This window comes from Vulpes vulpes, chromosome 12 (assembly GCF_048418805.1).
Source record: "Vulpes vulpes isolate BD-2025 chromosome 12, VulVul3, whole genome shotgun sequence".
Lineage (NCBI taxonomy): Eukaryota > Metazoa > Chordata > Mammalia > Carnivora > Canidae > Vulpes > Vulpes vulpes.
Window position 1 is genome coordinate 155,868,458 of NC_132791.1, and position 24,598 is coordinate 155,893,055.

The 24,598-nt window shown below is 44.4% G+C and overlaps 1 protein-coding gene across 2 annotated transcripts in view; it reads right to left on the bottom strand.

Annotated features, from left to right (window-relative positions):
* The window catches only part of MROH7 (maestro heat like repeat family member 7), a 54,566-nt gene extending 37,470 nt beyond the window's left edge, over window positions 1–17,096 (bottom strand). Inside the window, exons 1-3 of one of the 2 annotated variants that reach the window (XM_072730835.1) lie at window positions 16,754–17,096; window positions 9,026–9,060; window positions 7,009–8,314 (exon numbers count right to left, since the gene is read on the bottom strand). In XM_072730835.1, the coding sequence (XP_072586936.1) occupies window positions 7,009–8,239 (1,231 nt within the window). In that variant the 5' untranslated portion in view covers window positions 8,240–8,314; window positions 9,026–9,060; window positions 16,754–17,096. The remainder of the gene's footprint in view (window positions 1–7,008; window positions 8,315–9,025; window positions 9,061–16,753) is intronic. The other variant, XM_026007011.2, reaches the window with a different exon arrangement.
* Between the last annotated feature and the right edge of the window lie 7,502 nt (window positions 17,097–24,598).

Consider the following 24,598-nt stretch of genomic DNA (forward strand, 5'->3'; position numbering starts at 1 on the left):
TTCTTCTAAAGAAAGAGGCCCTTCTCCCCTGTGGGCTACCCTTTCCACGTAGCTAGGTGAAGCCCATCCATCACCCCTTCTTCAGATAGGGGTGGGCCTGGAACCCAAGCATGGCCAATAAAAGCATCCCATGCCTCCAGCCCCGGTGATTGGCCCAGAGATGAGCACTTGGCTGAACAGGATCAACAGAACCCCTTATTCAAGAACACTGAGGGGAACCCAAAAGAGAATGGGTCTCTCTCCTTCTGAAGGCCTGTGAGTGCCCGGAACTTGGTTCAGGGCCACCTCAGCCACCAGAGGCTTCTGGAGGATGGAGCCAATAGATAGAAGCAGAGACACCAATAGTAGTGAACATGGCTTGCTCCAATATCTTGTCTTCTGGGTGGGTACCATTTTCCACTAGAAGGAACAAATCTCCTTGGAGAAGTGGCTGAGTCTGGGATTTGGGCAGAAAAGTATAGAATAAGCCTGAGATATCTTGTACTGGAAAGCTAGGAAGAGAGCTCAAAGAATGATGGGGACATGTCAAAGGAACACAACAGCTTACTTGAAGGGATTCCACTGGTCAAATTGGGGATGATTTGAGTATCATAATAAATAACGGTAGCAACAGATTATAATTCATTGAATAACCTAAGAAATCATGAGTCTATACTAACATAAACAAGTACATGAATAAATTGAAAGTTTGATGAGGAATGAAATATTTACATAGTTTTGAAGTACCTCTCCACAAAACATTTATTTTTTTTTCATTTATTTTTTTTTAAAGATTTTATTTCTTTATTCATGAGAGACACACAGAGAGAGGCAGAGACATAGGCAGAGGGAGGAACAGGTTCCCTGTGGGGAGCCTGACACAGGACTCAATCCCAGGACCCCAGGATCACGCCCCGAGCCAAAGGCAGCCACTCAACCACTGAGGCACCCAGGTGACCCTCTACATAACATTTATTACAAATGGTGGTGGTGCTACTAGGATCTACTGGGTTGAGTCCAGGGATACATCTTACAATGCTAGCAGCTGGCTCCCCTGTCCGAACCCACATCCACACAACAAAGAGTTATCTAACACAAAATGTCAGTACTGCCAAGGTTGGGAGATCTTGCCTCAGGAGAAGAGTATTGAATGGAAAAGGTCACAAGGGAGGTTTCTCGGCTGCTGGCAAAGATCTGTGTCTTGATCTGTGTGGTAGTTACCAGCATGTATACATATGTAAATACTAATCAAGCTGTACTCGAGATTAGTTGAACACTTTACATATTTCATTGATACTGTTATATATCTTGACAAAGTTTTTAAGAGGCTAATACAATTTGAAAACATGTTGTCTTTAAAAATGCAAATGGACAAGGCCTGCCTGGGTGGCTCAGTTGGTTGGGCGTTGACTCTTCAGTAGTAATCCTTCAGTGGTAATCCTAGGATCCTGGGATGCCCCACCTCAGCCTCCATGCTCTAGGGCAGAGTCTGCTTGTACTGCTTCCTCTGCTCCTCCCTCAGCCTGCACCCATGTGTGCATGCTCTCTCTGTCTCAAATAAGTGAATAAGTAAATATCTTTAAAAATGCAAAGACAAAATGTTCCCTTTAAAAAGTAAAGATTGGGATCCCTGGGTGGCGCAGCGGTTTAGCGCCTGTCTTTGGCCCAGGGCGCGATCCTGGAGACCCGGGATCGAATCCCACATCGGGCTCCCGGTGCATGGAGCCTGCTTCTCCCTCTGCCTGTGTCTCTGCCTCTCTCTCTCTCTCTGTGTGACTATCATAAATAAATAAAAATTAAAAAAAAAATAAAATAAAATAAAATAAAAAGTAAAGATTGGGGGCAGCTGGCTAACTTGGAGGAACATGCAATTCTTGATCTCAGGATCATGAATTCAAGCCCCACATGGAGTATAGAGATTACTTAAATAAAGAAAACGTTAAAAAATAATAAGATTGACATTCAATAGCCAAAATAATCTTGAAAAAAAAGTTAGTGGACTCACACTTCCGGATTTCAAAACTTACTGCAAAGCTATAATAATCAAGACAGTGTGGTTTTAGCATAAGGACAGACATATAGACCAATGGAATAAAATAGAAAGCACAGGGATCCCTGGGTGGCGCAGCGGTTTGGCGCCTGCCTTTGGCCCAGGGCGCGATCCTGGAGACCCGGGATCAAATCCCACATCAGGCTCCCGGTGCGTGGAGCCTGCTTCTCCCTCCGCCTGTGTCTCTGCCTCTCTCTCTCTCTCTGTGACTATCATAAATAAATAAAAAATTAAAAAAAAATTTAAAATAGAAAGCACAGAAATAAACCCTTATATATGTGGTCAATTGATTTTTGACAAGGGTGCCAAGACCATTCAATGGGGAAAAAGAATGCAAAAGAATGAAGTTGGGCCCCTACCTAACACTATATATGAAAATGACTCGAAGACTAAGCTTAAAAGCTAAAACTATAAAACTCTTCAAAGAAAGTATAGGAGGAAACCTTCATGAGATTGGATATGGCAATAATTTCACGAATATGACACCAAAAGAGGGCAGCCCGGGTGGCTCAGCGGTTTAGCGCTGCCTTCAGCCCAGGGCCTGATCCTGGAGACCCCGGATCAAGTCGCACATGGAGCCTGCTTCACCCTCTGCCTGTCTCTGCCTCTGTGTGTGTGTGTGTGTGTGTGTGTCTTTCACGAATAAATAAATAAAATCTTTAAAAAAAAAAGATCTTCTATAAAAAAAATATGGCACCAAAAGAAAAGACAATAGAAGAAAAAATAAAATCAGACTTTATACCAAAATTTAAAATTTGGGGGGACCCTTGGGTGGCTCAGTGGTTGAGCAGCTGCCTTTGGCTCAGAGTATGATCCCAGGGTCCCGGCATTGATCCCGGCATTGAGTCCCTCATCGGGCTCCCTGCATAGAGCCTGCTTCTCCCTCTGCCTATGTCTCTGCCTCTCTCTCTCTGTGTCTCTCATGAATAAATAAATAAAATATTTTTTACAATTTAAAATTTTTGTGCATCAAAAACAGTATCGGAGAGCCTGAGTGGCTCAGTTAAGTGTCGGACTCTTGATTTCTGCTTGAGTCATGATTGCAGAATCATGGGTGGCTCAGAGCTCAGCTCTGAGTCTGCTTATCCCTCTCCCTCCTCTTCTCCCCCCTCTCATACTCATGCAAGCATGCACTTGCTCTCTCTTAAATAAATAAATCTTAAAAAAAAAAAAACACTATCAAGAGAACGAAAAGACAGCTCACAGAATAGGAAAGAATATTTGTAAATCATTTATCTGATAAGGAATTAGTAAGCCAGAATATATAAAGAACTTCTAAAACTCAACAACAAAAAACAAACCACCAAGTTTGAAAATGGGCAAAGGACTTGAATATACATCACATCTCTCCAAAGAAGATTGTTGTGCCCAAGATTGCGAGTCCGAGAAACCACCAAGGAGCCAACACCGATGCAAGTGCATCGAGGGTTTATTAGCAAGCTCAGAGCTTGGGTCCAAGTATACCCGACACAGCGGAGCAGGGACTTGGACCTCAAAGTGGGTTACAGCTGGGTTTTTTATAGGCTGGTCTAGGGGATTTTCAGAAGGGGTGGAAGAATTTCTCCAAGTTCTGTTTACATTCTGATGTGGGGCTTTCAAGGGCATTGAGCTTTGTTCTCATTCTAATATGAGACTTTCTACCATGGGCGTGGGCTCTGTTGTCTTTCTGATATGGGATTCTCTGCTGAGGGCAATTCTGAGCTCTGTTGTCTTTCTGATATGGGATTACCTGGCGAGGACATTGAGGACATTCTGCAGTTTTTCCCATAAAGTTCAGCTCTTATTCACAGGGGCCAAAATGGCTGTACTTGTGCTAATGCTAAACTTTAGGTGGGATGGCCTTAATTTTTCTCGGCCTCCACAAAGATACAACAGCCAATAAGCACATGAAGGGATGTTCAATATCGGTCATCATTAATGTAAATCAAATGTAAACCAAAGCTATGAAGAGATACCACTTTATAGCCTTTAGGATATCTATTGTAAAAACATTTTCAGGACACCTGGGTGGCTCAGAAGTTAAGCATCTGCCTTTGGCTGAGGGCGTGATCCTGGAGTCCCGGGATCCAGTCCCATATCGGGCTCCCTGTATGGAGCCTGCTTCTCCCTCTGCCTATGTCTCTGCCTCTATCTCTCTGTGTCTCTCATGAATAAATAAATAAAATCTTAAAATATATGTGTATATATATTCAAAAAGAGAAAAATAACAAGTGTTGGCAAGGAGAGATTAATAGTGCAGAAATTAGAACTCTTGTATATTGGTGGTAGAAATGCAAAATAGTACAGCTGCTCTGGGAAATCGTTTAGCAGTTCCTCCAAAAGCTAAATATAGAAATACTAGATGATCCAGGAATTTCACTCCTAGGTATATATCTAAAGGAATTGAAAATAAGAATTCAAACAGGCACTTGCAATTTATAATAGCAGCATTATTCACAATAGTCAAAAAGTGGAAACAACCCAAGTGTCCATCCATGGGTAGATGGGCAAATAAAATGTGGTACACATACTGGAATTTTATTCAACCATAAAAAGAAATGAAGTACTGATACATGCAACAGCAGAAATGAACATTATGGTGAACAAAATGAACCAGACACAAAAGGTCAAATACTACATAATTCCACTTCCATGCTGTATCTAGAGTAGGTAAATTCAAAGAGAAAAAAAAGCAGATTAGAGTTTAGCAGAGCCTGGAGAGAGAGGGGTTAGGGGGGCTATTGCTTTATGGTATGAGCTTCTATTTGGAGTGATGAAAAAGTTTGGGAACTTAAATAGTGGTGATGGTTGTACAATACTGTGAGTGTGACTATGCCATTGAATCACACACTTAAACACAGAGCTGCCATATGACCTAGCAATCCTACTCCTAGGTATGTACCAAAGAGATATGAAGACATATCCATATAAAAATTTATACATGGATGTTCATAGTAGTATTATTCAAAATAGCCAGAAGGTAGAAACAACCCAAATATCTATCAACTGTTGAATAGATAAACAAAATGCGGAATGTTATTCAGTCATAAAAAGGAAAGAAGTCCTGATCCGCAATACAACATAAACTTTGAGAACATTATGCTAAGTAGAAGCAACCAGTCACAAAGGACCACATATAAAAAAAAAACAAAGGACCACATATTGCATGATTCCATTTATATGAAATGTCCAAAGTAGAAAAATCTATAGACACAGAAAGTAGATTAGTGATTGACTGGGGTTGGGGGTCATGGGTTGAGGATGACATTTAAGGGGTATAGGGCTTCTTTTTGGGGTGATGAAAATGTTCTAAAATAGACTGTGGTGATGGCTGCATAACACTGTGTATATTTTTAAAGCATTACATTTTATACTTTAAGTGGATAAATTTTATGGTTCTGTAAATTTCAATACAGCTGCTTAAAGAAAAAACCAACTTGCATAAAATTCTTCTATATCATCAGCATCACCAGCACAAAATTAGAATTGTATTAGAAGATAAGATATGCTTCATGATGACAATAAAAACTACAAAGTACCTAGGAATTAACCTACCAAAAAAAAGCACTGGACCTTTATGGAGAATTTTTAAAATTCTAGCAAAGAATATATCCTATAAAAGGAAAACTTGAATAGATGGATAAATTAAGAATATTCCAATAAAGTCTTTTTTTTAAGATTTTATTTATTTATTTATGAGAGAGAGAGAGAGAGAGAGGCAGAGACACATGGGACTCGATCCCGGGTTGACAGGATCACGCCCCCGGCCAAAGGCAGGGGCTAAACTACTGAGCCACCCAGGAATCCCCCAATAAAGACTTTTTGAGGACTTAGACAAATATATTCTAAAATGCATATTTGGAAAAAATAAAATAAAATAAAATGCACATGGAAGGGGCTCCTGGCTGGCTCAGTGGATGGAGCATGTGACTCTTAATTTCAGGGTTGTAAGTTTGAGCTCCACATTGGGTGTAGAGATTACTTAAAAATAAAATCTTTTGGGATCCCTGGGTGGCTCAGTGGTTTAGCGCCTGCCTTTGGCCCAGGGCAGGATCCTGGAGTCCCAGGATCCAGTCCCACGTCCGGCTCCCGGCATGGAGCCTGCTTCTCCCTCCTCCTGTGTCTCTGCCTCTCTCTCTCTCTCTATCTCTCTCATAAATAAATAAATAAATAAATAAATAAATAAATAAATAAATAAATCTTAAAAATAAATAAAATCTTTAAAAGTTTTTTTTTCTTTTTAAATAAAATGTATATGGAAGAAAGAGGGTCTACTAATACCCTTCAGGACACAGTGTGGATGCTATTGTCCTCAGAATAATTCTAAAAACCTCAAAGAGGAATTCTCACTCTACCAGATACATACTGCACCTCTGAAAACACAGGTTTACAAAGCCATGGTCTATTTTTAAAAATCACAATATGGAATTGGTGTATAAACAAACAAAAAATATCTGGAGATATAAATGACTGGAAAAAGATGTTTACAACATCAAAAACTGATAAGGGATTAATTTACAGAACTCCTGCATATCCCAGGTAAGTGAGGTGCAGGCTCCAGACAGGATTTCAAGGCTTCACCCAAGTGAGGATGTCAAACAGAGGCTGGCTGAGCCTAGAACCTGCCTGCTCCACTGGTCAGATTTGAACCTGAGAAGACAGGCCTGAAATCTAACTGGAGAGAAAGAGGCGTACATTTTAAAAGAAATGTATAGTTATGTGACTCATAATTTAGACATAATAAAATCGTTATGATATGGAGATATTTCAGTTAGGGAAATTGAAGCTCAGAGAGATTAGGTAGATTGTCCCAAGTCACACAGCAAGCAGAGGCTGAGCACTAGATCGCTTGTGTATACTAATATTTTGCATCCTGTCCATTGTATGCTGTTCCTTCCTCTCCCCTCTTCCTTTCTCTAGCCTCCCTGTCCTACGAGTCTGAATACAAAATTCTTCCAGGGTAGTGCCCTCTCTGGGGTTGTCACCCTTGCTGTACTCACCCTCTGGGATGCGTTGGAAGGCTGTGGTGTCCTTGTCTGTGGTGTTACAGGTGGGGAACCCCAGCGGGAACTGGCCCGTCTCAGGGCTGACCATCTCGCCCCAACTCTCCAGATTCCCATCCAAGGGTATGGCATGGATGCTGTTGTCCTCAGAATAATCCTGCTGGCTGCTCAGTGTCAGAGTGGAGGTGTCACTGAAGATAAGGCTGGAGCCAAGACTGAGAGTCTCATTGGAGGCCAAGATCAGGGTCATGCATGAGGGTGGAGAAAGGGTAGAATTGGGTCCATGGGTACTAGAGTGCAGGCTGATACCGTCACTGGAGCCAGGAATTAGGGTCAAGCATGAGGCCTGAGTGATGGTCATGTTCAAGTCAGACCTGGGATTACCATTTGAAGCCACATTGATGGTTCCCTTGGAACTCGTGTTCCAGGCTGCACCAAAGGCTCCTTTTGAGACAGACCCAGAGATCTTATGTGAAACCACAGTGATGGTCTCATTGATATCTGGGATCAGGGTCCCAACAGAACCTGAAGCTGCTTGTAGGTCCAGCTTGGAGGTGTTTCTTGAGCCCACACCAAGTATCTGGCTGGAATCCCGGTCCAGAGAAGAATTTGAGGCTGGAATAAGGAGTGCTTTCGAGCCTGGCCTGGAGACGCACTGGCCCACAACCAGGGCTTCTCTTGAATAGGGCCTTATAAATGGATTTGCCTCAGACCTGGAAGGGTTGGAGTTACTCTGACCCAAATCAGCTATCTTGCCTGGGAGTGAGTTGAAAGCCTCCTCAGCATCAGGCCCAGAATGACTCCCTGAACCCAGACCCTGGGCCTCAGTAGAGCTGGGGCTCAGAACGAAGTTTGAGGCTGGACCTAGGGCCCTCTGCAAGTTAGGCTGTGAGACGTGATTTGAACTCAGGCCCAAGGCTTCACCAGAGTGGGGAGTGATGATCTGGAGGGAGGCAGGGCCCACAGTCTGGCCATCATCAGGGCTGGGGGTGTTACCAGATGCCAGGCCGGGGGCCTCCTCTGAGACAGGACTCAGAGTTGGATTAAGGTCTGGAACAAGAACTGAGCCAGGATTCAGGGCTGGGTTTATAAGGGGAACAAGGTTCATGTCCAGGTGGGGCCCAGAGATGGTGCTGGAGCCGAAATCTGGGGCCTCGGTGAAGCTGAGACCAGGTGTCGTCTTTGAGCTTTCACAGAGGACCAGACTAGCCTCTGGGCTCAGGGCCATGCCTGGCCTGGCGGTCTCTCAGTGCCACGGCTCCCTTCTCTCCAATAGCCAACTGTTGAGCTCCCCACAAGGCTCCTGAGAGGGAAAAAGGCAAACTCAGTCATGCTTCACCTTTTAAGTCATGCTTAAAACTTTTCCATGGCTCCCCACTATCCCCGGGATGAAAGCCCTTGCATGACTTCCAGGTCTTTCGTGACTGCGCCCAGCTCACCTATCCAGCGCCATCTACACAGCTGTTCCCCTCAACCTCTCAGGCCAGCCATATTCCCTGGGTTTCTCTGACCATGCCATGCTCCCTCTCAACTCTTCAACAATGTGATTCCCTTGGCTTGGAACCTCCTCCCACTGTCCTTTGCCAAGCCCACTCCTCCCAGCAAAATATTCATCCTACTTTACTCCAGTGACCCATTTAGTGGTCTAGCCGCTGGGAGAGGTGGCAAGAACTATGCGTAGCTTAGTCCCTGGGACATCCCCAACCTCCAGCACCCATTGGGAAGCCTGTAAATACTAGACAAAGGTAGAAAAGGGGAAGGAGGATGCTCCTTAGGGGTTGCCCTACTTCCAGTCTAAATTTCTAGAACTACCCACTGCCCTGGACAGTTTGCCTCTTCTGGATGAGGCAGGCTACATAGAGGAGACTCTGGAGCAGTACTCAAAACCAGAGCCTGCCTCACCACAGCAATCTGACTGCTGAGTGAGCCCCCCAGCCGCCCCCTCCCCCCCACAACCCTACCTATCTTTCACACTTGGGTTCCTCTCCCTGTGGGAATCACTGGGAGAGCTTACCTGCATTCATGGTGTTCTTAAGCAGGAGTGGGCCTCTGGAGGAGACACAGAAGAAGACCAAGTCAGGTAACATGTGTTTTTTTTTTATGCTTCCTGAGCGAAGTCCATAGGCCAGACATGCACATCTGCTAACCATATTGCCTGAGACACACACACACACACACACACAGTCCTGAAGTTAGATATTATTGCTGCATTATATACTTAAGGAATTGAAGGTCAAAGAGAGGAATGTCATCCACCCTATTGGCCCTCAGGGAAGCCAAGACCATCTCTTTATGCTACTCATCCACCTGAACTCTTCCTCCAAGGCTTTCCACTGTCTTCAGGACAGTATCCCCAATCCTTAGCAGGACCTAAGAGGACCTTCTGTGTCTGGCCTTAACACTCCTCTCACCTGTCTAGCCTGTCCAAACTCCCTTCCCCACTCCATTCCACCACCCCTCAACTCTTTAGTGTTTCTCCAAAGAACCAGGCTCTGGGTTAGGTCTGGGCCTCCCAGAAGTTGGGCATACCCTTCTCCAGACTCCTTCCCTGTTAGTTATTTCTTCTTCACTCACTCATTTATTTCATTTCATCACTTATTCATTATTCATTAATACACTAACTCATTCACTAAATCATTTACCCATTCCACAAACTTTGCTGTACATCTTTATAGCTCAGCTTTGGAAAGACCATAGATTTGGAGTCATATGGTTCTGGATTCCATCCCAGTTCAACTTCTTACTAGTCTGAGTGAGCTTGGGCAAGAGACCTTTTCGTCTCTGGCCCTCCCCCGGCTCATCTCTAACATGGGAAGCATAAAACCTGCCACCCACAATGGTTGTGGCTTCAGTGCTTAGCACTAAAAATATGGCCTACTCAAGGTCCTCTCTAAATGATAGCCACTCTTCTGTTACTCCTTGCCAGGCGCTGCAGGCAGAAAGGAATAAGGTGCTCAGAGCCCAGTGGGAACTGCCCTCATTCCAAGCAAATAGATTATGTACAGCTTTGCATCCTGCCTCAGAAGCAGGGAATGTCCACTTACCATCAGCACCAGAGATGACTTGACCTGGAAGCTATGAAATTTAAAACTCCGGGACTCCTTGCCTACACAATCCCTTTCCAAGGATACCATAATTTTGTATTCATAATTCTGTCTTCTTTTATTTAAAGAAGAGCCTAAAAAAGTCTTCAGACTCCAAAAAACCCCCTAGATCTTTCCTTCATGACCCTCCCACTTGTGTGCATGCTTGTGTGTGTGTGTGTGTGTGTGTGTGCATGCAGGCATATACACACACCCCATAGTTATCAAAGAGAGGCATTTTCAACCTGGAAAAATATGCCTTGGATGCAGCCTCTGAGGCTTCATGTAGGATTTTGGAAGGTCCACGTGGTTTGGGCCGTGGAAGAGAACAATCTCTACCCCTCTGACATAGCAGATGCACAATATCAGGTCACTGGGCAGAAAACTACAGGTCTCAACCCTGGCTGACCCTCCCTCTTCCCTGAGAAAAAACAGATTTCTCCCACTTTTCTCCTGTTCCCTCATGTCTTCTTTCATCCTGCAACAGACAGGCAAGGCTTCCGAGCTGCCTGCCAGTGACTGGGACAGCCCATATCTTATCCTCCACCAAAGGGACATTCTGCATTGGGAAGAGTGGTGGTTGTCGAGGGGCTTGGATGGGACACAGGGGAGCCAACAGGGCTCATTACTGACTCAGTAGTTACCAGCTACCTATTGGCCTTTGTTTCCCAGGCCCTGGAGTCCCAAATAAGGAGGGCGGAGGACAGCCATAAAACAGCAAGTTAATCCTAAAACTGAGAGAACCGCTGACTGATTTCCATCCCCTCTCCTCAGTGAGCCCTTCCAGGCCTTGAACAGGGGTTGTGGGAGCTCTTGGGAGGTGTAATTATCAGTGGATCTTCCAGTTCCTCGTTGACAACACATTTATTGGCCCAGAATATGTTAAGTACTTGTAAGCATGTGATCACACTACCCTGAAAAACACCCATCCGACACTGGAACACTTTATACCTAGAGAATCCAAAACAGAACTTGCTATCTTTCCCCTAAGTCAGACCTTCCTATTCTCTTCCATTTCTACTAACTGGCACTACTATGTAAGCTAGAAATGATATCATCCTCTACTCTCTTTCTCACTTGCTCCATCCAATTTGGGCTGAGATTTGCCACTGATGGCTCCAGAAAAGCTCCCAAATATCTCCTCATATCTCCATCATCACTGCCAGACCCTAGCGCAGATCTCATTGCCTAAGACACCTGTGTTTAGGGACTACTCCCAACAAACCATTTTCCAAATTGAGCTGCAAATATCTTCCTTTAAAATTGCATTCAACAGTGTGGCACTGACATAAGGATAGACATACAGGCAAATAGAATAGAACTGCGAGTCCAGAAATAAATTTATGTGTACCCATGGTCAATTAATTTCTTACCAGGATGCCAATTCCATTCAATGGAGGTAGAATAGTCTCTTCAACAAATGGTTTCAACATGCGTAAAAAATGACATTGGATCCCTACCTCACACTATATACAAAAATTAACTCAAAAAAGATTAAAGACCTGAATCTAAAAGCCGAAATTATAAAATTCTTACACAAAAACAGGGGTGAATCTTCACAACCTTAGATTGACCACAGTTTCTAAGATATGACATCAAAAGCACAAGCAACAAAAAGGAAAAATAAGTTAGGCATCATCAAAATTTAAAACTTGTGCACCAAAAGACACTGTCAAGAGGTGAAAAGAGGGATGCCTGGGTGGCTCAGTGGTTGAGCATCTGCCTTCAGCTCAGGGCATGATCCTGGAGTCCCAGGATCAAGTCCCACATTGGGCTCCCGGCATGGAGCTTGCTTCTCCCTCTGCCTGTGTCTCTGCCTCTCTCTCTCTCTCTCTCTCTCTCTGTGTGTGTGCGTGTGTCTCTAATGAATAAATAAATAAAATCTTAAAAAAAAAAAAGAGGTGAAAAGACAGCCTACAAAATGGGAGAAAATATTCGTAAGTCATATATCTGATAAGTCCCATACCCAGAACATAAAAAGAACTTTTGGGGACACCTGGGTGGTTCAGTGGTTGAACATCTGCCTTTGGCTCAGGTGGTGATCCCAGAGTCCAGGGATCAAGTCCCGCACTAGGCTCCTCAAGGGGAGTCTGCTTCTCCCTCTGCCTATGTCTCTGCCTCTCTCTCTGTGTGTCTCTCATCAATAAATAAATAAAATCTAAAAAAAAAAAAAAGTAGAAAGGAAGGAAAGAAAGAAAGAATGAAAGAAAGAAAGAAAGAAAGAAAGAAAGAAAGAAAGAAAGAAAGAGGAAGGAAGGAAGAGTTGACAGGGAGATCTTTTTTTTAAAGATTTTATTTTAAAGATTTTATTTATTTTATTATATATATATATATATATATATATATATATTTTTTTTTTTTTTTTTAAGTAAGCTCCATGCCCAGTGTGGAGCCCAATGTCAAGTTTGAACCCACAACCTGAGATCAAGATCTAAACTGAGATTAACAGTTGGTTGCTAACTGAGCCACCCAGACGCCCTTAAAAAACTCTCAAAACTCTACATCAAAAAGGCAAGAAATCAAAATTTAAAATGAGCAAAAAAGACTTGAATACGATATTTTTCCAAAGAAGATATACAAAAATTTAACAAGCACACAAAAATATGCTCAACATCATTAACCCTTAGGAAGATACAAATCAAATCCACAATGAGGCATTATTTTATACTCATTATTATTTTTTAAATGGAAAATAACAAGGAGCAGCTGCTGGCTCAGTCGGCAGAGCATGTGACTCTTGATCTCAGGGTCATGAGTTTGAGGCCCACATTGGGCATAGAGATCACTTTTAAAACAAAAAGTTGAAAAATTTTTCAAAAAAAGAAAAGAACAAGTGTTGGCAAAGAAGGATATAGAAAATTGACACCCTCAAACAGTGTTAATAAGGATATAAAATGGTGTAGTGTCTGTAAAAACAATGTGGTAGTATAAGAAGTCAAACAGAATCACCAAATGATCCAGCAATTCCACTCCTAGCTACATACTCAAAAGAGTTGAAAATGGATGTTCCAATAAAAACTTGTAAAAAAAAAAAAAAAAAAGGTTAACAGTAGCACATTCACAAAAGTCAAAGGTGAAAACAACTTAAGTGTTCGTGAACTGGTGGATGGATATCCATGAAATGAAATGTTATTCAGCCACAAAAAAGAATCACTTGCTGATATTTGTTAAGGACAAACTGAAAATATCATGCAAAGTGAAAGAAGTCAGACACAAAAGCCACATATTGGATGATTCCATTTATATGAAATATCTAAAATAATCAAATCTCAAGAGACTCAAAGCAAATTAAGGCAGATAGAAAGAGGTTGCCAGGGACCGGGGAAAGAAGAGAATGGGAAGTGACTGCTTGCTGCGTACAGGCTTACTTTTGGGAGTGACAAAAATGGGAACAAGATAATGACTGTGGTTACGCAACACTGTGAAGGTACTATTTGCCACTAACAGTGAGTTTTATGCTATGATTATTGTGCCACAATTTTTTAATGCATGTACCAGGCAAGAGGGTGTAGACTCACTTTTCCCTGATCTTTCCTTCCAGGGACAACTAAATATCCTGGAAATGATTCAACTGACAGCCATAAAAGGACTCTGAAAGCTAGGAAGAAGGCAGTGGATTAGCTAGGAACCTCAGGACTTGAGGGATGACACTGGGTGCGTTCCCCAGCGTTTTCTTTTTATCTTCCATATATCCCAGACTGGGCACCAGATAGGCCTGCCACACATCTGCCAAGAGCATGTGTGTAAATACACACATACAAAGGGAAAAAAGCCTGCTCCCTCTGGCTAAAGGACCAGAAAAAGGGAAGCCTAATGAGGTGGACCCCCAATGGGGAGCTCTAATCCTCTTTCTGTATCAGAGGGACCAGCAGGCCAATCCACCTGTAGGCGCAGTGCCCACAGAGCCCTGCATCTCTGGGCTCTCCATCCAGGGGCAGAGAATTTACCAAGTCCCACAGCTCCTGGCCTCTCAGTGACAACAGGTGGCCAAGGGAAGCACTGTCTTGCCCTTGCAGGCAGTACCACCAAGAATGAACAAAAGCTCCAGCAGAGCCAAGCCATCCCAAGGCTCTGACTCCCAAGGCTCCACTATCATTGGAACTACAGTCCATAAAATAGTCCAGAACCTACACTCTACATCTTGACAGGCTGATTGCCAGCTAAAATAGATTTAAGTAAGATCAAAAGTCTCTTAACGTAATGTCCAAAATGTCAAGGATATATTAAAAAATTATCCATCATACCAAAAGCTAGGAAAATCTCATTTGGGAAAAGATAACTAATGCCAGTACTGAGTGAATCAGAGATCAGAGTTTGCAATAACGATTTTAAAGCACTCGTTGTAAAAATGCTTCAACAGGCAATTACTGACCTTCCTGAAACAAATGAAAAACTAGAAAATCTCAGCAAAGGAATAGAAGTTATAAAAAATTTAATTATTGAAATCAAAATAGAAATTACTTAAAGACACAACTGAAAAAAATTTTAAGTTGCTAGACCAGCCCAATAATAGAGTGGAGGTGACAGAGAACAGAATCAGTCAGCTAGGGACGCCTGGGTGGCTCAGCAGTTGAGCGCCTGCCTTCAGCCCAGGACATGATCTTGAAATTCCGGGATCGAGTCCCACATCGGGCTTCCTGAATGGAGCCTGCTTCTCTCTCAGCCTATGTCTCTGCCTCTCTCTCTCTCTCTCTCTCTCATGAATAAATAAAATCTTAAAAAAAAAATCAGTGAGCTAAGGACAGATCAATAAAATTTACTTAATTTGAACAACAGAGAGAATGGACTAAAAAAAAGTGAACAGAGCCTCAGGGACTGTGGTACAAAACAAAATATCTAACACCCTTAGAGTTCCAGAGGAAGAGAGAGTACTGAAAACATTCAAAGAAGTAATAGCTGGAAACGTCCCAAATTTAGTGAAAGACATAAACATAAAGATGTCAAAGGTGTCTACATCTGGCAACACTATGCCTAAAGAATGAAGGGGAAATAAAGATATTCTCAGACAAAGAAAAAATGCATACCGATCCAACTATTCCATTCCCCCGTAGCACCCCTCTGTGACTCCTCATGGGTTTTCAAATGATGGGGTGTAGCTAAAGTTTTTTTTTTTTCGTATTTTTTTTTATAAGACAGATTTCTGGGCTTCCACTGTGCACCTCTGAGGGGGCTGAGAAATTAGACATTTATCAAGTTCTCCCCCTTTCACTCCACGCCAAAGTGATTATCACATAACTGGTGGGTAGGCCACTGGTCTACAGGCATCCTGGTCTACAGCATGGTGGCTGTGTTTCTTTTACTAAGAACCTCAGGCCACAGCGGGCCTCGATCTCTCTAGCACCAACCATTCCCTTCCCCACCCCTATACTTGAACCACTCTCAACTTCTCAGATGTGTCGGCCTCCTTTTTGACTTGGGGCCTTTGTAAATATTCCTTCCTCTTCCTGTAAACTTCTCCATTTAAATCTCCATCACTTTCCCTGGCTATCATGTAACATTTTAGATGCCAGTTCAGGTGTCCCTTCCTCCAGGAAGTCTTCCTGGGACCCTCAAATGTGGGTGGAAGTGCTCTCTGCACGTGATAACTCTGTCCTAGAGGATCACTCTGTTCATTTGTATGTCTTCTAAGAAATGGGCTTAGTCAGTCTCTGCCTATCTTGTTACCCCTGTTTTCCTAGCACATGGCACAGGGCCTAGCACACAGGGGAGGTTCAGAAACATTCATGGAGTGGGGGATGGATGGATTGATGACAACTCTTCAAGATAGGTAACATTATCCTCACTTACTGGCATGTTAATTCAGACTATTTGGGAATCCAAAATAATGTTTGTAAAGCCCCAGGAAACGGTAGTCAGAATCCATACCAGATCCTCTCAATTTTGCTTTTCCTGCAATTTCTGATATTTCTGAGCCACGAATCACTCAATGAAGCCATATCTTCCTGTTTCTCATTCCCTAATCCCATTTCCACTTAGGCCCCTACCCTAGGAGTTGGTAAAGTCCAACAAAAACAACCTAAATGTCCTGATGCCCAGTTATAATGCACAAATCCAGGGCTTTGTGGGCAGCTAGACCCGAATTTGGAACCACTCGGTCTCTCAACAGTGGTGTGAACATGGGCAGTAACCTCGCCATGCTGAGCGTCAGTCTTCATACTCAATCCATAAGATTAGTGTAGGAGAAAAAATGGATAATGCACATAGGATCATAACACCTGAGCCCCAGTAGTCCCCCAGTAAATGCTCGTCCTCATCACCCCTTTCTCCCCCTGGGTGAGGGTAGGGTAGGGGGACTTGAAATAAAGACCCAGCCTGGCTTCCAGTTTCTCTGCCTTCTTCCGTCCCATGCCCACCAGTCTATGGCATTCTCTCCTGGGTCTTCTCACCTCCCCCAGCTCCCACCCACGGTGTTCTCAGAACAAGACTAAAATCTTTCTCCATGAGCCAAGTTCAATGTGTTACCTCCACCTGGGGCATCCACATGGTAACAGAAAATTCAGCTTTAAGCCAAAAGTATGAAGTCCTAACTGTGGAATTACAGCCAGAGGGGGGAAGACTTCTCCCCAGTGGGGGCTGGAGTCAAGGTGGTAACTGCCTTGTAGAGGCTGGGGAGGCTGCCCCCACCCCTGGGACTTTCCCAGAGCCACCCCTCAGCTTACCTAGTCTCCCCCCAGCCCAGGCTGGTGTTGCAGTCTTTGTGAGGTCACCGTGACTTAGGAGTCCCCGGCCAATGAGGCCCCACCTCTTGCCGACAGGGTAGCTAGAGGCAGGGAGGTAATCCTTTCAAAGAAGGACCCTCCACCACAGCCGAGAAATGACCTTACTCAGTTGAAGTCCAAGTTCCTTGCCCAGCTTTCAAGCCTCGCCATCAAAGCCCCTCACCGTACAACCTAAGTTCTTGTTTATCTCGGGGTAACAGCCTGGTTCTGAAGAAAGTTACAGGCAGGGGGTGCAGCAGGCAGAGCGAGCCCTGCGGGTCGCGGGCTGTGTATGGAAGGCCTTGGCAGCAGGCAGCCCTGTGGAGGAAACTGAGAGCCACGGAGGGAAGAGCCTGGCCCAAGGTCATGGGTGTCCCTTATCTTTTCCCTGCTCCACCCTCTGCCTCCTCACCCGGGGCGCAGATAAAGTGCAGAGCAGGGCAGGAATGAGGAGGGCCCGGCCGCCCGGAATCCAGACCCTGAAACCTAGATTCCCAGATAAGGAATTGAAGACTCTCCTATCTCACTCAGAAAACACTTGTAACAAGTGAGAAGTAAGCCGATTAAGATTACCAGTGACTCCACTGAAAAACCCGCTGGGCATGGTTTACAGGGCGGTAGCGAACCTCTCCACTAAGCTGTGTTCTGGGTTACCCCGCTCATTAAATCCCACCTGGATGGGCAGCCTGGGTGGCTCAGTGGTTTAGCGCCGCCTTCAGCCCCAGACCTGATCCTGGAGACCCGGGATCGAGTCCCACATCGGGCTCCCTGCATGGAGCCTGCTTCTCCCTCTGCCTGTGTCTTTGCCTCTCCCTTTCCCTGTGTCTCTCATGAATAAATAAATAAAATATTTTTTTAAAAAATTAAAAAAAAATAAATCCCACTTGGAAATCTGCCTCAGCCCCCAAGGTCCCCACCCCAGGCGCCTCCGGGCGCTCAACAGTGAAATCTCTCCTGTCCAGTCCACCTCAGTCCCCCTTCTCTGCCCCCACCCCTCTGCCTCCCACTCTGCCAGCTCCAGGCTCTGTACCGCACCCCCACCCCTCCCCACCCTCACCTGGGGCAGGGGGAGCAGGCCATCTAGAGCTCCCTCCCACTTGCCTCTTCCACCAACCAACCAACATGGCCAAGTTTTCTTTCTCAACAAAATCCTCCTTGGGCAGGAGCTCCTGTCTTGTCCCAGTAGCCCCTCACTCGCTCTCCAGCTGCCGTGACAAGCCTCTCCCAAAAACCCACTCTTGAGTTAGGGACACATGGGGCTAGGCAGGGCTAGGTAGGGGGCCGTGGATGCAGGCCCACAAAACTCCCAAAGAAGCCGAGGGTAAAGAAACCAGAGATATGGAAACAAACCAGACCACCCTGCCCTAGGTGTGGGCGGGAAGCGGGTCTTTTTTAACAACAGTCATCTGTCACCAACAAAGCATAACTAGTCCTCATTCAATGGTGATATCAATAGATAGGGTTAAAAGGGTTTAGGTTCCCTGGTTGGCTTTCAATAACAGACCGACCCTACAAGCCCCCGAGGGCAACCCTGTCGGGACCCCTCTCACTTTCGAGAACTTTCTCTGAATCTTTGCTTAATAAACTTCTATGGCTTCACTCATGCTCCTGCGTCCTCGGAGATTCCTTCTTCGACTCCGTGAGACAAGACCCAAGCTCTCCCGCATCACCCTGACACCCCTAGCCTCATGCCACCAATTAACCAAACGTCCTTCCAATGTTGCCCCCAAATCTGTCCCGTCCCTCCAACCCCACACCCTCCACTCTGGCTCGGGTCCTTATCACCGGGAGCCCAGAGGGAGCCCAGATTTGGGCCAATCATTGAAATACTAGCCCGCAGGGAAGCGCCCCCTCTTGCGCTAGCCACCACTGTATGGCTGCAAGGGAGCCCCCCGACCTCATTCCCACGCCTTCAGCGTCTCCCTCTGCCCACAGGTCACGTCCAGGCCGTCTGGCACCGAGGCCCCTCCACAGCCTGCTCCTGCCTCTGCCTGTTTCTGCTGCCTTTTGATTTGTTCGTTCCTCCTGGAACCCCATACGCATACGGGCAACCGCACGGATCTGCCAATTCTGATGAATTTTCTTCAAGTGAGTGCAGCATGCAGCCAGCGCCCAGACCTAGAAATAGACATTGCCAGGACCCCAGAGACCTTTCAGTCACCATCCCCCATCAAGGACAACCCCTAACCCCACTTCTAGCACCATCGTTTAGATTTGCCTGTTACTGGACTCCGTTAAGTGGAATTATACAGTGCACACTCTTGTTTCTAGCTTTCTTGGTTGAGCACGGTTTGTGAGACGTCACAGATTTTTGCATGTGGTAGCTTCTCCTTCCAAATACTGGCTCCCTTCTGGTCTCTTCCTGCTTTTTATCTCTTTCCAGAATGTTCAGGTAGTTTTTCGTTTTTCTTTTTAAGTTTTTTCTTTTTTTCTTTTTTTTTTAGATTACGTAAACTGTATGCCCAACGTGGAATTTGAACTCACAACCCTGAAATCAAGAGTTTCATGCTCCACTGAGTTAGCCAGCCGGGTTCCTTTTTTTTTGTTTGTTTTTTGTTTTTTGTTTTTTGTTTTTGTCCAAAGAAGGATTCCTGGGAGGCCCAGGGGTTGACGGGCTGCCTTTAGCTTAGGATGTGATCCTGGAGTCCTGGGTTCGAGTACCACATTGGGCTTCCTGCATGGAGCCTGCTTCATGTGTCTGCCTGTGTCTCTGCCTTTCTCTCTCTCTCTCTCTCTCTCTCTCTCTCTCCCTCCCTCTCTCTCTTTCTCAGTGTGTGTCTCTCATGAATAAATAAATAAAATATTTTTTACAAATCAAAATATATATACTTTGTCTCTGTCTTTCTCTCTCTCTCTCTCTCGCCCTCTCTCTCTCTCTCTCTTTCTCTGTGTGTGTCTCTCATGAATAAATAAATAAAATATTTTTTAAAAATCAAAATATATATACTTTGTCCAGAGTTTGCAGCTGTTATCTCTAGGGGGGTTGATCTGAAGGAGCCACATTGCCATTACTAGAACTGGAATCTCTCCTTTTAAATTTTTTCTTATTTTTCTTTTTTTCTTACTTGCTTTAGGATTTCTGAATTGCTTGCCTTCTCTTACTCTGCTGTTCTCTTCTACTCGCATGGAAGTTACATAGTCCATGTCTTAAGGTCTTTAGGGTTACACTGGCCATTTTTTTAAAAAGATTTTATTTATTTATTCACAATAGACATAGAGAGAAAGAGAGGGGCAGAGATACAGGCAGAGGGAGAAGCAGGCTCCATGCCAGGAGCCTGAGGTGGGACTCGATCCCCGGACTCGATCCCAGGACTCCAGGATCGCGCCCTGGGCCAAAGGCAGGCACCAAACCGCTGAGCCACCCAGGGATCCCCTGGCCATTTGAACATGCATATTTACTGGCAAAGTCTAAAATTAAGTAATAGTGTGATCTGCCTTTGGAAAACCAACAAATGAAAACCGAAAAGACCTTATAAGAGTTTCAGTTCAGTCAGCCACCTGCCAACTTCTACACTATTGTTATTCTTTATTTTAGCTTGTTTTTGTTTTTTACACCCTACCAATTAGACATTATCGATTTATGTGATCCATGTTTGTTTAGGTTTGACCAATATCTTGGATGACCATTTTTGAAGTTGAATCTCAGACCCATTATCTAGGATCAATTTCCTTCTGCTTGAAGAATAGTCTTTCTCAGGGAGTCTGAGTGGCTCAGTTACTTAAGTGTCTGATTAGCCTTTATCTTTTCCTTAGTAAGAGTTTGTCAGTGATGAGCTCTTCTAGTTTTTGCTTGGAAAAAAAAAACACACACACACTTCATTTTATCCTTTCTTGAAACTCTTTTCACCGGATGTAGAATTCTAGGGTATCTGTTATTTTATTTGAGCACAGCAACGGTAATATTAATATTTCACTGCTTCCTGGCTCCCATTGATGCTTTGAGAAGTCAGTTTGCCAGCTTTTTGGGGCTGATCAACCTATTATTTCTGGCAGCTTCTGAGATCTTTGACCTTGATGTTCTGCAATTTTTCTATGACATATGTAGTTATGGGTTGCTTTTTATTCTATTTTTTCCAAGTTGAGATTCATTGTGATTCCTAAATCTGGAGGTTGTTGGTCAATCACTTAGAAGTGTTTCCACAAATAGAAGAAAATAACTCCCTTTCTCTCATTCTTTCCCAGTTCTTCTACAAGTCTGATTACACGTATGCTTGCCCTTCTCTCTGTCTTAACGTTTCAAACTTCCCCATCTCTGATTTTTGGATAGATCTTGTCTCATTCTCAAATCAGCTGTGTCTAAACTATGTTAAGTCTTCCCATTAAATTTTTTATTTTAATTGTATTTTTCATTTCTGGAAGTTCTGTTTTGCTCCCTCTCAAATCTACTTGGTCATTCTGTATAGTCTACTGTTGTTTGTTTATATTTTCAAGCTAGATTTTATTTCTTTAAACATATCATTTTATTCTCTGTGTGGTGGTTTTGACTTCTAAAGATTTAATTGGTCTGATTCTGCTATTTGCCTTTCTGTCAGTTTTCACTCATGGGACCTTGTTTTCTTAAGAATTTTGGGGTTGTAGACTATGAGCTGTTCATTTTCCTTGACTCTTTGCCTGGGAATTCCTTAAGTCCTGCTTGAAGCCATGATCCTCTTGAAAAGATTTGTTTTTGCTTCTGCTAGTCACCTTGGGGCACCTCTGACTAACTTAAACTAAATTCTACCATTTAGAAATTTTGGACCACCTAGGCAGTATGAATTTGGACCAAGGACCAGTATGAGGGATAGCCTGTGTTTAATAATTTTCAGAGGAATTTTTTAAGTAGGATCCATGCCCAACATGGGACTTGAACGCATGATCCCAAGATCAAGAGTTGCCTGCTCTACCTACTGAGCCAGCCAGGTGCCCCCACAGAAATTTTTTTTAACCCACAAGTGCCAATATCAAAACTGGCAAGTGGGTTTATTTCTCTGTAACCCTCACTAAGGGTGCAGCATTTGGATTCCATTTTCATGAAGGTGTATCCTACTAGAATCCCCACTTTGGAGGGGACCCTGGGCTTTATGCCTTGTCACCTCAATCTGTACAGCCACCAGAGTGGAGGCTCAGTGTCACCAGAGTTTGGCAAAATTCCTCAGGACAGAAGTCAGCCTGACAGTCGCTTATCCCTCAGAGCTCCTGCTTACATGTTATTTTTCAGTCTTTTCTTACATTAGCTGAGAGATGCACTTTAAGAGATTATTATATTTTATTCAGCTTTTAAGTTGTTTTCCCTGGGGGGTTTGTCCAGTGTGTCTAGTCCATTGTACCACTGGAAATGTTCCCCAGTATCCTCTCCTCCAGTTTCTTCCTGCACAATTGCTGCTGTAGCAACACAGTGGTTTCTCCAAACTTGCAGTAATGATTCTTGCCTCTGTGCCTTTTCTCATGGTGTTTCCCCCATCTAGAATCTTCTTTCCATCCCACTCTGTTGCTCAGAACTGGGTTTGCCTCTTGGTGTTGAGCCATAAGACACAGCCAAGCCCAAGAATAGGAAAAGGAAGGGTTTTACCTATAAGAAAAGGAACATCCTGGGGGTCTTCCCCAAAGCAGTGTCCTCTCAAATAACAAAATTGGGGGAGTTTTAAGCTAAGAATGCACAGTATTCATGAAGGGACTTGTGTAATGGGGAATACAGCATGGAACTGGGGCAAAAGTTACATGATGGTGACTGAGCCCGGGTCAAATCTCGAGGCCTTCCTTGCAAGGGTCAACATTATTGATTCTCTGGCTCCAATGTGGGTCTGGTGTCTCAGGGTTCAGAGGGGCTGAGATCCTGCAGAGATAACTCAGAATGTGTAGCAAGTCAATCTTTACTTCTGAATATGATAGGGCAATGTTCTGGGCTGTTTTTTCTTACATTCTTTCACAAGATGGCTGAGGGCCTAAGATGACTTTTCTTATGTCAAGAAAGCTATGCTTATCTTTCTTTTTCTGGGAACCCCTACCTCTTTCTGCTTTCAATTCCTCCTCACTTCACCTGTATAACTCCTACCCATCTGTCAAAACCCCATAGGTATCATCTTCAGGAGGTCCTCCACGATGCCCTCCCCATAGCAGGGTTAGGATTTTCTCCTTTGCTCTTGCAGCATAGCTCAGAACACTTATGACAGCATGCTGTAAATTTTCCTGCTCACTTCCTTATTTCCTTCATTATACTGAGAATGTTTTAAGGACAGAGATGATGTCTTTTCATCTTTGCTTGCCTGGTACCCAAAGCCTGACCCAGAGCTGGTACCCAGCATCTTCAATACTTATTTGCCGAAGAAATGAGTCTTCTAATCTAATTCTTGCTCTAATCCACCCCACCCCCGCCCCCATGCCTCCCTCCCCAAGCCATGCTGTTACAGCAGCAATAGAAAATTAGCACATCCATTAAAAAGGCAAAACAAAGCAAAAATACTAATAATAAATGTACACTGAAATGACTGGAAAGACTTTCTATAAAATGAAAAGCAAATTATAATAGGTTAGTGGATCTCATTGTTCATTTTAAGATAATAACTTCCTTTTTCCATGTTTTTGAATTTCTAATACCTTTCTTTTTTTTAAGATTTTATTTATTTATTCATGAGAGACACACACAGAGAGACAGAGAGGCAGAGACACAGGCAGAGGGAGAAGCAGGCTCCATGCAAGGAGCCCGATGTGGAACTCGATCCTGGGTCTCCAGGATCAGGCCCTGGGCCAAAGACTGGCTCTAAACCGCTGAGCCACCCAGGAGTCCCTCCAATACCTTATACCACTTATATAAGGGGAAAAATAATAAGCTTTTATTTTCTCCCTAAGAGATATACCCCACCCTTCAAGATCCAGATCACACACTGCCTCCCCCAGGAAGCTTCCCAGATAGCTTTGATTTGGCCGGAGGGCCTTCTCTCTGCCCCCATGGCCTTAACACTGCAACTGGATTCGAAATGTCTGAGGAGCAGGGTACATGTTAGATTCTCCCCTAGACTCAGCAGGCCCCAGCTAGTGCGAGTTGAATGTTCATGAGCTGGATTTTTCCTAGGTCGGATATCTTAAAGCTGCATTTCCCCACACTCTGATGAACTTCTCTGGGGGGTTGTGGGGGATGCAGCCTCACAGAAGCTGGGGGGAGCCTCTCAGGGCCCAGTGGGCAGAGCCTCCTGCGGTACCCGCTCTAAAGATGGCTGCTCCTCATCTGAAATGTTGGTGCTTTCTAACACCCTCTCATTTCTTCTCTATATCAAAGTGACCCAGGTAACAAAACCTGGGGTTCACACTTTGGCAAGCCTTTCTGAGTGGTGTGGTGGGGGAAGTCATGTGGCTGGGGGATTGAAAGGATGGTGGTGAAACAGATGGCCCAGGTGCCAGGGAGAGTCAGAGCGTCTCCAGCCATTTTTCAATCAATACCAGCTTCCAGGATCACCTTCCAAAATGCAAAAGCTAAGCAAGTCTTTCTCCTGCTTGTCCCATAGGTGAAGGTTTCCCACCCCATCCAGGTTGGGGCCAAGCTCTTTATCAAGGTGACCCAGGCCTCTCGCCTCCCTAGATCCATCTCCCCGAGCACCCCTACTCCCACCTGGTAATCCAGTCATACTGCACTGCCCACGTCCCCAAGCAAGCCTTCTCCTACATGCCTTTGCTCCCTCCCACGCACATCGCTTGCTTTATCTGGAACATCCTTCCCTACTCCCCTTCCCCATGGTTCTCCAAGTCAACTCAGGCCGTGCCTCTTCTGAAGGCCACCTGGCCCCGTAGAAGGTTGGGGCTCCCCCTCTGTGCTCTTAATCCCCTTATGTCTCC